We start from the raw sequence: 12,700 nt of genomic DNA on the forward strand, positions 1-12,700 counted from the left end.
TGCTTCAAAAGTCAGTCACTTTAAAAATAATATATTTATGTTTACATGAACAAAAGAAAGACCTCCAAAATCATACAATGAGGTTCTAAATTCCATTCCGAAACAACTGATCTAGAAATCCTACAAATAATTTTCGCTACTGCCAATGAAATGGAGGTGTTTGAGGGTGTTGATTCCCACTGCCCTGAGACCCATCAGAGCCAATGTGAAACATTCCGGGACAATGAACGTTTGCATCACCACTTCCATTGGAGACCAGAACTGAATCCATGGGCTCAATGGAACTGCTGTTTCCGTGTAGACCCGCGGGGCCAAATCGTTGTTGCATCAGAGAGATTGAATTAGGCTGCTGCACCATGTGGCTCAAACCTATTTCAGATCTCTGCTGCGTCTGCGGTGATGACAGAAGAGAGAGAGCACAGTCCGAATCGTGGGTTTGAGTTGTTAACCTGTCACAAAACGTCTTGCTCTTTGTTGTCCCACCGCCACCACCACCAGCAGTTTCGGAGAATGAAATGGTGTTGAGAAGGGGCCGGCAGACAGAAGCACTGTGATGATGAGATGTTTGGTGGTTGTGGTGGACTGGGGAGCTGTCGCTGCTTTGGAAGAGTGAGAATTGCTTTCCTCCCTTGTAACCGCTGCTGCTGGTGCTGTCTGAGGACCCAAGGAACATGTTTTGCTTATCGATCATTGGCAGTTGGTGGTTATGAATCCCAGAATCTGGCTCAGTTTTGACAATGCCGGCCCAGGTAGGGTTTACGATATTTGTGGAGGGGTATACAAGTGAACTAGAGAGTGGCAACAATCGGGGGGTACCTGCAACAAGTGGAAAAACAAATTTTAGTGCAAGAAATCCGCATTGGTTTTTTCTCAACTTACCGTCTCAGCATCCGTTCACTTGAGCCCGCACGTTCGTGCGAAAGTTTAATTAAAAACACTCAAACAAGGTTGTAATTTATGATCAGTTGAGTGACAGCAGAGAAATTAAGCAGCACTTGACAGGAAGATTAATAGTTTGGAAGAATCTTAAAAATAAAAAATAAAAATATTTGAAGAGATGGATCTGCTAGTGGCCCCTAGATCATCAACTGTGGCAGGACCACCAGACATAGTTGATGAAGCACTCAACCAAGTGGATGTTCGTATAAAATGTCTGCTTTCACAGCTTTAATTTCCACCAAGTGCTCCCCAAAAACAAAGGTTGCAGCTAACCTTGGTAACTGGACATAAAACTCCCAGGATGTGACAAGGGTTCTGGTTGAGGCTTTCTTCGCCGCCGGTTGTGTCCATCAAGACGTTTCCTACAGCTTCTCTTTCCCTCATCAAATTCCTCCAGAGCATGGAACCTGCAACAAAAGAGCGCACGGAGCGTGAGGAACTTGACCTTGCCAGATCGTGGCTTCGAACAGAGGGTACTCATGCGAACGGAGCTACGAATACATAGATATGAGTTGAACATTTGTTAGTTTACCCCTGAATTTAATCTAGGCTAGAATTAGGAGCTACCAAAAAAACGGATTTGCAGTTTGTTCTATAACCAAACAACTTAGCAGCTAGAACAAAAAAATTCAGTTCAGTCTAGCCGCCATCCTATCTAACGATTTTCAAGACAACATTTGATATCTAATGTATAATCAATTCAGCTCATCCTTTATCTCACAAGTAATAACGATCCTCGCGCTAAATCCTAAATCAGAAAGAACCTAATAAAGCATTGTCGAAATGTAAAGTGACCTTCAATGTGCACATTTTTAAATCTGATATCTCTACAATCATAGCAGTAAACAAAAGTACATGATCATCCATTAAGGCAGTAGAATGCAAAAGGATAAACAAACTTCCAACTGACATTATCTTTGAATGATCATTGTGTAAATAAAATCGAAGTGGAAATCAACATATGCAAATACTTAATCAAATGAAAATCAACATTACAAGACTAATGAAAATTGTTGTAAAATCTTATACCTGCTACACTGCTGGCAAAATCGCTGCTTGTTTCCGTTAATCGTGACCTGAGGAGTCTTAGAATGTAACTCACAGACCTTATGCCGCCGATGGTAATCCCTACAAGTACTAAGGTCCGAATTGCATCCATCAACGAGGCAGGAAACCATCTGAGATCCGCTGTAAGCCACTCTAGACCTCTTTGATGGTCCAGGCGAAAATGATGAGGTAGTTCTCGGAACGGGCTCCTTCGGCATATCCACCAGGTCATTATTCCCAGAACCACCCAACTGACCAAGCTTCAAATCAACAGAAAAGCTGCTTCCTTTGAAGGTCCTATGATCTCCAAAGCTGCTAGACCCATCAACTGTAGTGTCCAAGTTGGAAAAGGTTTCTTGTTCTAGTTCAGACAAATCCCAAGAAGCTGCTTTCAAGTTCCAGTCCATAAAAGCACTTATTTCAAAAGCTGCTGCTTCTACTACTACTTTACCTCCTCTTTGCTTTCCCCACCCTCCCTTCCTCAATTAAGCTTCTTTCTTGCTATTTGTAATTGTATCACCTTCAATAAGAATATAATTTCAAAAATTCACAGTATAAACAGCATCAACAGAGTAAAATTACCAAATTAACCACATCAAAAGTCCAATTAGGCAAAGATCTAATCACGGATTAGCTTATGAACTTTTAAATTCAAAAGGGTATTAATGTATTATATCATACAGAACAGCAATATGCAGAATTGACAAGAATTGACTCCATAACAAAGAAAACACAAAGTAGGAAAGCAAGAAATGCAGCTCTGGACATTGCAATTTTTTAGAACCCCAAACTAGAAAGTCAAGAGACTTTTTTTTCTTTCCAATAAATTAATGATATGGAAGCAGTGTTGTTCCAAGAAATTGGGAATCTAAGATGGAAAACATTACTAGTTTAGATCATATTAAACAAATAAATAGAACAAAAACAAACAAGAGGAGAGAGAGGGAGAGAGAGAGAGAGAGAGAGAAAGAGAGAGTAAACTTACAGATAAGTTGTGCAGATGGAAGACTGGTTTTCCAGCCATATATTCACTGACATAGATTCCATTAATAGTAAAGTGGGTAGTCAAGGAAATAAAATATAAAGCTAAAGCTATGATTAGTTGGGTGTGTTAGGTTAATAAGTGAAGAATCACTGATTTTACCTGTCAGCAAAATGCCATTGAAGGTGTCTGCTGCACAACACACAGAAGAGAGAGAGAGAGTGAGTGGATAATGTAATGTGACTGTAGAGAGAGGATTTATTAGTGAAGTTTTAGAGAGAGAGAGAGAGGGGGAGGGGGGGGGGGGGGCGCGCTTAAAGCAGCACTAGAAAGAAGGGGCCAAGGTCATCGAGTTTTTATTTAAAAATATTTATTCTTGTACATTTTAGGGTTTGTATGAAATTGGTGAGGGAGGAGAGAAGGGAAAATAGTGACAGCTTGTTGTGGCTTTCAGACTTTTGCAAACCAAAGAAAAAGAAGTACAAGAATGGATGCTCAGAAAAAACCATGTGGCCTTGTGTTTCACATTTCATGGCATGTCCTTCCATTGGGTTCCTTTTACTTCAAACCCCTCTCGTGCACCCCACGCTCCTCTCCTGCCGAGTGGGAAACTCGCAACCCATATTTAACCCTTCCTTCTAAGAGCAAGTCCACCTTTTTGTGGACGGCGAGGGTTGGGGCCATAAAGTTTTTGTACAAATCCAAAGAAATACTCTAACGAGCCTTGATGAAGAGGGAAAGTGGTGGGCCATGTGAAGTCCGCTCGAAGCCTAAGCAACTTATGATCGGTCTTGCGTTAGCGTGCAAGGCTGATGTCAGCTACGTTGTTTAATTTTTTTTTTTTTTTCTTTTTTTCTTTTGTCTGGCAATACACTCGTGAACTTGGCGAGTGGGCTGACAGCTTCTGTTGTCGTGGTGCCCTTTACAACAGTCCAACAATCACCAACTACGGCTCTATGGCATGGCAATTCTTGAGTTGTTGGATTTCTATTTTATGAAGTTATCGATGTGTCACGTGGCACGTCTTGGTGATCCAAATTTCATGGTAAAAAAAATTAAAAATATAGGAAAAATTAGGATTTTTTTTTATTATATATAAAAATCCAATCATCTTCTTCATTCCTCACATCACAACTCAATATTGATTCTTACTACAATCTTTTATATTTGTTTTCCTCTTTCCAAATCATTTTTTTACCAAAAAAATGAGTGAGAACTGAGAAGGCAATTTAGTCGATCAGGGAAGACGTTGCTTTGCTTGAGGGTTTGGTGCATGGCACTACATAAGGAAACCAGAAGATTGGATAAGGACAAGTTGCACTATATGAATGATCAAGAATCTTATAAAAAATCGGAGCAGACATTATTAATGTATAATGACATGTGGCATGACGAGAGTGTTTGAAAATTTGATCGGAAATATAAGGCGTTCATGACACGTGGAGGATAAGGCCTGCAAAGCAACTTAAAAAATAAAATAAAAAATATTTGTGATGGTAATCTGTCTTGCTCTTGCTCTTGCCCAACGAATGAAAGTATACAAAGGCAAGTACGATTCTGAGTTTATAGTAAGAGCAAGTTAACAGCTTTGCCCTTACCCTACCTACAGCGGTGGAACTGCTCTAAGTATTTACCTACACCGAATACGTCAGTGTCTTAATATTCCAAATCAATAACATAATGCCGTATGTTTTTACCTTCTCACACAAATGTGCGGTATTATCTTGAGATGAGCCTAAGGCCCAAAAAGCGTTGCTTTCATTTGAATTGCAACTTTAGAATTATTAGCGCCAGACTTATGCTCGGCTGTCTGTCTCCAGGTTAGTACTGAATGGGGTCCCTTAATAGCTTGGATTAATAATTGCATACCTTAATTGCCAAAACATAAATAAAATAATTGTACATTTGTCAACTAGATATGTACTGATCTGTCTTGGGACATTAAAAGAAGGATCTTTCCGTGTTATGTTAGGTGGTGAACAAGAAGAAGAAGAAGATTTGGAAGCAAAGACTGAGAGCAAAACATGCATAATGTGGGACTAGTTTTGAGTATGAATTGTTATAAATAGGTCAAAGTTAGGGAGATAACCTTTATTAATGACAGGAGTGAAGCAGGTGTAAAATATTACACTGTAACTATAGCACAAGAGGATGACAAATAAAGGAGGTAGGAATAGATAATGATGTTATTGATCTTTTCTTTCTTTCTCTTTTCTATATCTATCGATAGCAGTCGGAGTGTTCTATTTGTAGAGCAACTCCGTATTATTACATGTTGAAAATTTACAACACACCTTTTGAAAATGATCTCCTTCATTTCCAAGTCCACATATCAACACTGCCAATGTTTTCATTCATCTGCCAATGTTGCAAATCCAATTTATGTGGGTATTGAAAAAATCTACCAAGATTTTTAATATCATTGTGGGCATTCATTAACCGACTAGCATTTTCAACATGAATCACATTTCCAGTGGAATTTGATTAACTACATTACTACTTTACATCAATTTTAGGTCAAGGAGTCAATTAGCCAAAGGTCTATTATTCAAATTCTCTTTGTCTATTTGAATGTGCCATGTCAATGATATCATTTCACTACAAATAATTGGGATTGTTGCAATCAAATTGACAAGTTTGACATGGTGGTAATATAGACGCACCCATTTTTACTTTTTACATGCTCCTTGTTAATTTATGTTTTTTTTATATTTTTCAATTCATCCAATTTAACAGCCAAAACTTAAAAGAATATGTGGGAGGTAAAGCGGAGTATGTGGATAGCACCAACCTTTTGACAATGAAGAATTTCACCAATTTAATGAATGTCAAACTATATTTCATTGATAGAGAAATAGACTCTAGATGAAAAATCAAAATCAGCTGATTTTAGCACAATCATAAATGTATTTTCTCACTCATTATGGTCACTTAGGCTAATCTATATTATTGTTAGTAATTAAAGAGATCACATTTTTGTACCATATTGTGTATCACTCTTTAATAGATGCATTGTCACCTGATACTAATACTAGTTGAATAGTTAACGCTCTTCAGAAAAACATGTCTCAATGTATTTGAGTATTATCCGACCACATTGCGATGCCCAAAACTCTTCTCTACGAAAGAGACGGTACAATGTAATACAAAAATAACAAGTTTTTGTTGGTATGTTCCAATTACTAGTTGTTTGCCTTTGAAATTTCAAACATAGGGATAGTTGTGGTCGCTGTAAATGTGACAACCAAGAAGCTAGAATTTTTGGCGTTTGGACTTTGGATGGATAGCTAGCCGAGCGCGTGAGACTTCATGTAATCAACTGTGCATCTTTGAAGGCCCATTGAATGGGAGATAGGCGCTGTCAGACTCCATAAACTTCACTTCTAACTTTAATTTTCATGGCCCAAAATATTTCTGTATTAAATACTTGTTTTTTTTTTCTGAATTATGTTTATTTTCTTTATTATAAATGATATTTTGCACTGTATATTTAAATGAAAGACTTTATTTGCGAATTTGAACCGTATATTACTAGTTTATCATGATGTTAAATTCACACACTCCCTTTTAGTGTAAATATAGTTTGTTAAAAAAAAAAAGCCACTTAGTACTAATGTCAAGTGGCATTCCTCTTAATTTGTAAGTGAGAGGTTTTAGGTTCAATTCTTGCTAAAGGCGAATTTGAACCATATTATTATTAGTCCATTGTGAGGCTAAGCACATCCCCCTCATATTTAGTGTAGATAATATCATTTGTTAAAAAAAATAAAATTAAAGATTATTCATCATAAACTACGACAATTTACCATAATATCGTTAACTAGCCTTTTATTAATCAATTACATTATTATGTTTTTCTTCATAAATTATGTTTTAGGTTAATCACATTTTCCCTTAGATTTGTGTTTCACTGTAACCTCATACAATATCTTTTAAACAATTCAATCACATACTAATGTTTATTTTCATTTTAATGTCATACATCTGTCACACTTTTCTTAAGTTGTTATATGCCTATGTGGCCGTCATGAAGTTTAGTGCAACATTTCACTTTTTTGTTGCGGGAAAGTCTGTCCTAGCAGTTCATCGGGTAAGTGTAATTGGGGCCTGAAGTGGGGTCCACGATGACATGAAGACATATAATGGAGGAGCTGACGGAAACTGTGACAGATATATGACATTGAAATGAAATAATAAGTAAATATATGAGATAGAAATGTTTTAAATATGTTGTATGACATTACAATTATATACAAACCTAAAGAGAAAAAAAATATAATTTACCATATATTCTAAGCTACTCAAGATGATTGAAAAAAAATCATATTTACTATCCAAATAAATTGAGAGCTTGAAAATCATGGCTAATTTGAACTTAAAGACAAACTTCATATTTGTTTTTGTGAGGAACTTTAATTGTAAACAGTATAAACAGATAAAAACAGAATGTTTATTTTTATTTTTGTATATAACGATATATCTACTTTAAAGATTAAAGAAATAAATTAGTTTTAAAATCGTTATTTATTACATTAAAATATAAAGAATTTATTTACAAATAAAAAAGAATATTACTAAACTATTAAATACTAAGTAACTTTTTTTTTTAATTTATTAATTTAGAGAAAGACTAATTAGAAGTTGATAATTTAGTAATTAATCCAAACGAGTTGACATGTGTAGATTCTTCAAGGGTTAAAGACGTCATGCTACAGATTACCAAAACGTCATGCTACAGATTTACCCAAACGTCATATGCCAGAGATTTACCCAAACGTCATGCTACAGCTGCGGGACAGGGGTTCTTTAAATCTGCAACAACCAACATTGTCAGTGTGGGCAGCTGTATTGCGACTGTCCATGGGACCAAACTCTAATTACTTGCCAAGTGTCGCCTCACCTAATGAGAAAAACAACTGACGGGCTATTGTACTGTTCAGATTCAATAATATATTAACACATGTAACGTAATATTGTGTTATTACATCGGAATATCATGTAACAGTGAACCGTTTTATGCAAGTCATCACATGAGAGAGATTTATTTAATATGCAATCGTAACATCTCGTACCAATAAAAAAGTCAAATCATATTGATTATGTTAATTTAGGGTGTCACGATGACGTATTGAGGAACGTAAGTAAATCTTTTTGAATAATGATAGATACATTAAATTCGTGCACCAAAACGTTAGCAAAAATAATATGAATTTCAGGTTATACTTCACACAGCACGTCTTGAGTTTGATTCCTAGCGCTGGTAAATCGCATGATGGTGGTCAAGGTAGTTGAAATCTTTCTGTGAATCTTTCCAACCCCATAAAGAGTAGACTATCGTGACGAAGCCACTAGTTGGTCTCATTTTTCACCCAAAAAAAAATACACAAGTTGGAATTTAATTAATAATTTGTAAATGAAAATATGACTTTAGTCTTTGAAACTTAATCTTTTCCACATAAAACCCGACGTGCAAAATAATTTACCTACATAATAAAGCAAACCCAATATACGCAAAATAATTTACCCACAATATATGCAAAATAATTTATCTACATAATAAAGCAAACACAATATATGTAAAATAATTTACCTGCATAAAAATATTATTATTTTATTTAATACTAGTTTATCTATTAATTATTTGTACATATAATAATATAATGTGCCCAATACATATGATGATACATACAAAATAAAAAACCTACATAATGAAGGTTATTTGCTCATCATAAATTTACATATAGGTATATTAATTAGTATAATATGTTTGAACATATATGTAAGACTTTGGATGTGGTCCCTAATTATCAATATTTTTTTTTTTTTACTAAAGCCTTGTTGGTTTTCAATTTTTGATCGAAGTCCCTAAAATTAATGTGATAATTTATTTATATGTATGTTACTATATTTTTTAAATTAAAAATTAAAATTTATAGTTGTTTATATTAATGATATTTTAAATAAAAACTCATAATTTGTGGGATTAAAAATATTAATTATACTATTTTGTGTGTGTGTATCTATATATATATATATATATATATATATGAACATGGGTACATTCATCAAAATTAACAAAAAAATTATTGAAAACATGGATGCATTCTTCAACACCACACAAAAAACAGTAATAGATATTAGATTTAATAACAATAGTAAATTTCTTCGATTAAACTTGACGTGGATAAATTCTCAAATCAAAAGAAGAGAATGTCCCCATATAAGTTTAAAAATGAATTAGAGAAAAATTGAATAGATTTTATATATAAAAAAAGGGTACATTTTACATATAACAAATTGGTATAATTGAGAATGGGTACATTTTAAGATAAAAAATTTGAAAAAAATTACATGAATGGGTGCATATAAGATTAAAAAAATTGAAGAACATTTTATAAAAAGCTAATGGGTACAAACTTATTCTAATTTTATTTATTTATTTTGGAATGCTTTGAATTGAAATTAGTTAGGAGTTTAATAAATGTGTGAGTATTAAAATCTGAACAAATCCTAAATCAATTATTAATTTTTATTTTTAAAAAATTATGTAACTGCCATGGAAATTCATCATTACATTAATGCTAGAAACTTGGATCAAAATCTGAAAACTAATAAGGTTTCAATCAATGAACATTAGTAACTAGGGACGAGATACTAATTTTTCCTCTATATATATATATATATTGAGCTTACGGTAGTACTATATACATTTGAACGTGTATATATATATATATATGTTAGGTGTAATAATATGTACAATAATTATTTGTTTATTGTAATTACGGTGAGTAAGAACATTTATTGATTTATTTTGAATATTATTGTACAAGTTGTAAATATTTTGTAATAATAGGTCAATTACTTTTCTAGTTGGGAGTCTTTTTTAAATTTGGATTTTATCTTAATAAAAAGCTTATGATGAGCATCTATTTGAGTCGAGCATTTCCAAGATCTAATTCAAGTTTTTTCTTATGTAGTGGAAATGCCTTACAATCTGAAGTTTTACGCTTAAGGGAAGAAATGTTCTTGGTGGATGCAGGACCTGGGACCCCCAGAATTTGTATGCAAGATGAACCTTATAACTAGGTGGGTTTTTCTTTTTCTAAGAAAATAAGAGTTATAAGGGTCTATATCTAAAGAACCCTAATTGTAATAAAAATTCACATCGTGTAAAATGACCATGTTTGACACACTCTGACCGAAATCAAGGCGGTAGGGAGCTCACTAGCTTCGGGTTCCATGAGAACTCCGAAGTTAAGCGAGTAGCGCGCGAGAGCACTCCTAGGATGGGTGGCCCATCGGGAAGTTCTCGTGTGAGTTCCCAGAAACAAAACCATAAGGGCGTAGTCGAGGCCCAAAGCGGATAATATCGTGCTACGGTGGTGGAGCGAGCCTGGGAAGTGGTCCTGCCTGGGTTGGGATGTGACAATGTCTGCATGAATTTAGTGCATGTATCACCACTCAATTATTTTTCGTTCAACTCCTCCACCACCATGAAGAAGAAATCCTAAAATGTAGTTTTCATATGTTGGCACCATGGCATTGCCATGCCACCACCAATTCTCATATAGATTTTGTTATCACCTCTCAAAGTGCATCATCTAACTATCGAATGCTAAACTCTTAACATCAAAATGTATTTTGTGAAGGCGACTACGCCAAAATGCTCATATTTCATGTCAAACGTGGACAACTCAATTTCTAACTTTCTTGCTTAGAGCAAGTCCACCTCTAAAAAATGCATTGGCACCTAGCCCATTTAATCCACTCAGTGAACACTGATAGACCTCATGAACAGTTTAATTGATCAAATGCATGTCCACCCTTAAAACTAAATAGCCTAGTCAATTTTATTAAAATATTATTAATTTTTATTATAAAATAATAATTGGATTTTTAATTTCTGAAGCAAACCAAATGCATCTCCAATGAAGCAGACCAGAGCACGCCAACCCACCACCCATGCCGTCAATCCCTACTCCTTTCTATGACGAAATGACTCTTCTTCTCCCTTACCACCGCCAATCCCTACTCCTTTCTATGACGAAATGACTCTTCTTCTCCAATGAAGCAGACCAGAGCACGCCAACCCACCACCCATGCCGTCAATCCCTACTCCTTTCTATGACGAAATGACTCTTCTTCTCCTTTACCACCGCCACCTTCATCATCATCACCGCCACCATCCTCTTTGTCGTTATACCACCACCAGCTCATGTCTTCGGTTCCTGCTCTACCCTTGCTGTTATCTTCGCCTCCGGCACCGTCTGCGGTGTCCTGTTAGACCAACCGCGGCGCCCATCGTCAACTTCCGCTGCGGACAAACAATCATAGTCGAGCCCAACATCTCCGGTGGACGGACCTCTCTCTGCGACCTTCGCTTTGGTGGATACAGCCCCCTTTGCTAAGACTCGGAGCAAAAAAAAAAAAAAAAAAAAAAAAAAAAATTTAAGGTGGCTATGACATCAGCCTAGATTCATGTAGGCTAGTCTCTAGCTCAACATCTTTTGGGCCTGCCTATGGACTGGCTTGGGCTGGATGCCAGCCTATTTAGATGGGCTGGAGGGTTTTTAAGGGATGCCAGCCTATTTTTTTCACTTTGGACCAGCCTATGTGCTTGGGGTGGAGTTGCTCTTACCTTTTGTTTTAGAGCAAATCTTCGAAATAGGATTGTGATGAGAGACATAAAGATGGGAATAAACTACCAATTACACTGTACAATCTCCCTCTTTTAAAGATTCAACATCTAAACTTGCGTCACGTCGCCTCCTTTTGAAACTGTATATAAACTTTATGGTAAACTAGTTTAAAGCAACAAAAGGTTTATGATTTTAGAAGAAGAAAAGAAAAATAATTTTAGTTACTATTGTTAACATAAAAATGTGGTAATGTTAACAAAGGTGGTTTTAAAAAGTTTACGGTGATTTTAGGGCTTAAATACCAGGGGTTTTAGGGTTATGAACTGGTATTTATCAAGGACTAGAGCTCCGTTCTCTTCACTTGAAAATTGAACACAAGTAGTATCAGAGAATTTGGTGTGGTACTGGCCTAACCACTTTGATGCCTTTGTCAATATATCTGGAGTAGTGAGAAATGTTGCTATGTAGTTTTAGGGATGTTACAGGAACTTAGGCCATCTCCAACTAAATGAGGGTCAGAGGGGTCCCTTTAGCCCTATAGCCCTCCAAGAAATTAATATTTTAATGAATAATGCTAGTATATTTCTCCAACCGAGGGGGACCAAAGGACCATAGGCCAAACAGAGTCCTATAACAAAAAACCATCCCTAATGGAGGGGACCAAAGGGCCATATGCCAAACATAATTTATTATTTTAATTGAATTAATATGGTTACTTAAATTAAACTACCTCAATAATTTTTCGAGATGTAATCCTAATAATTTTTTGAATAAGATTTCGAGTGACACTTATCGCTAAAGTGAATAACTCCCCCAAGCAGTACTAGGGTGGAGATTGTGTTGTTTAAGTTTAATGTTATTTAATATTGTTTAATGTTGTTTAGTGTTGTTTAATGTGACATCCCACATCGGCCAGGGGAGTGATCCTTATATGTATATTCTCATCCCTACCTAGCACGAGGCATTTTAGGAGCTCACTGGCTTCGGGTTCCGTAGGAACTCCGAAGTTAAGCGAGAAGGGGGCTAGAACAATCCCATGATGGGTGACCCACTGGGAAGTTGCTCGTGAGTTCCCAAAAAAAAAACCGTGAGG

At 35.7% G+C, this 12,700-nt stretch overlaps 1 protein-coding gene across 2 annotated transcripts; it reads right to left on the reverse strand.

Annotated features, from left to right (window-relative positions):
• Positions 1-3,451, reverse strand: LOC137713832 (squamosa promoter-binding-like protein 13A). 2 transcript variants are annotated; one of them, XM_088683654.1, is made up of 5 exons: positions 3,131-3,451; positions 2,972-3,017; positions 1,969-2,506; positions 1,213-1,346; positions 1-816 (listed from the first exon to the last, which is right to left on the reverse strand). In XM_088683654.1, the coding sequence occupies exons 3-5, from the start codon at positions 2,391-2,393 to the stop codon at positions 137-139; spliced, it is 1,239 nt and encodes a 412-aa protein (XP_088539780.1). In that variant the 5' UTR covers positions 2,394-2,506; positions 2,972-3,017; positions 3,131-3,451; the 3' UTR covers positions 1-136. The 2 variants fall into 2 exon arrangements, with proteins under 2 accessions (XP_088539780.1, XP_068309289.2); XM_068453188.2 differs by having other exon boundaries at positions 2,972-3,403.
• Between the last annotated feature and the right edge of the window lie 9,249 nt (positions 3,452-12,700).

The sequence above is a fragment of the Pyrus communis genome, chromosome 14 (genome assembly GCF_041283825.1).
Source record: "Pyrus communis isolate YQ-2024b chromosome 14, ASM4128382v1, whole genome shotgun sequence".
NCBI classification, from domain to species: Eukaryota; Viridiplantae; Streptophyta; class Magnoliopsida; order Rosales; family Rosaceae; genus Pyrus; species Pyrus communis.

Excerpts from the sequence above, each read along its gene's own strand:
- LOC137713832 (XM_088683654.1), bottom strand. The coding sequence starts at position 2,393 with ATGGACTGGAACTTGAAAGCAGCTTCTTGGGATTTGTCTGAACTAGAA. Across the intron at positions 1,347-1,968 it reads TTTTGCCAGCAGTGTAGCAG|GTTCCATGCTCTGGAGGAAT; the intron begins GTATAAGATTTT and ends CTTTTGTTGCAG. Across the intron at positions 817-1,212 it reads TTTTATGTCCAGTTACCAAG|GTACCCCCCGATTGTTGCCA; the intron begins GTTAGCTGCAAC and ends CACTTGTTGCAG.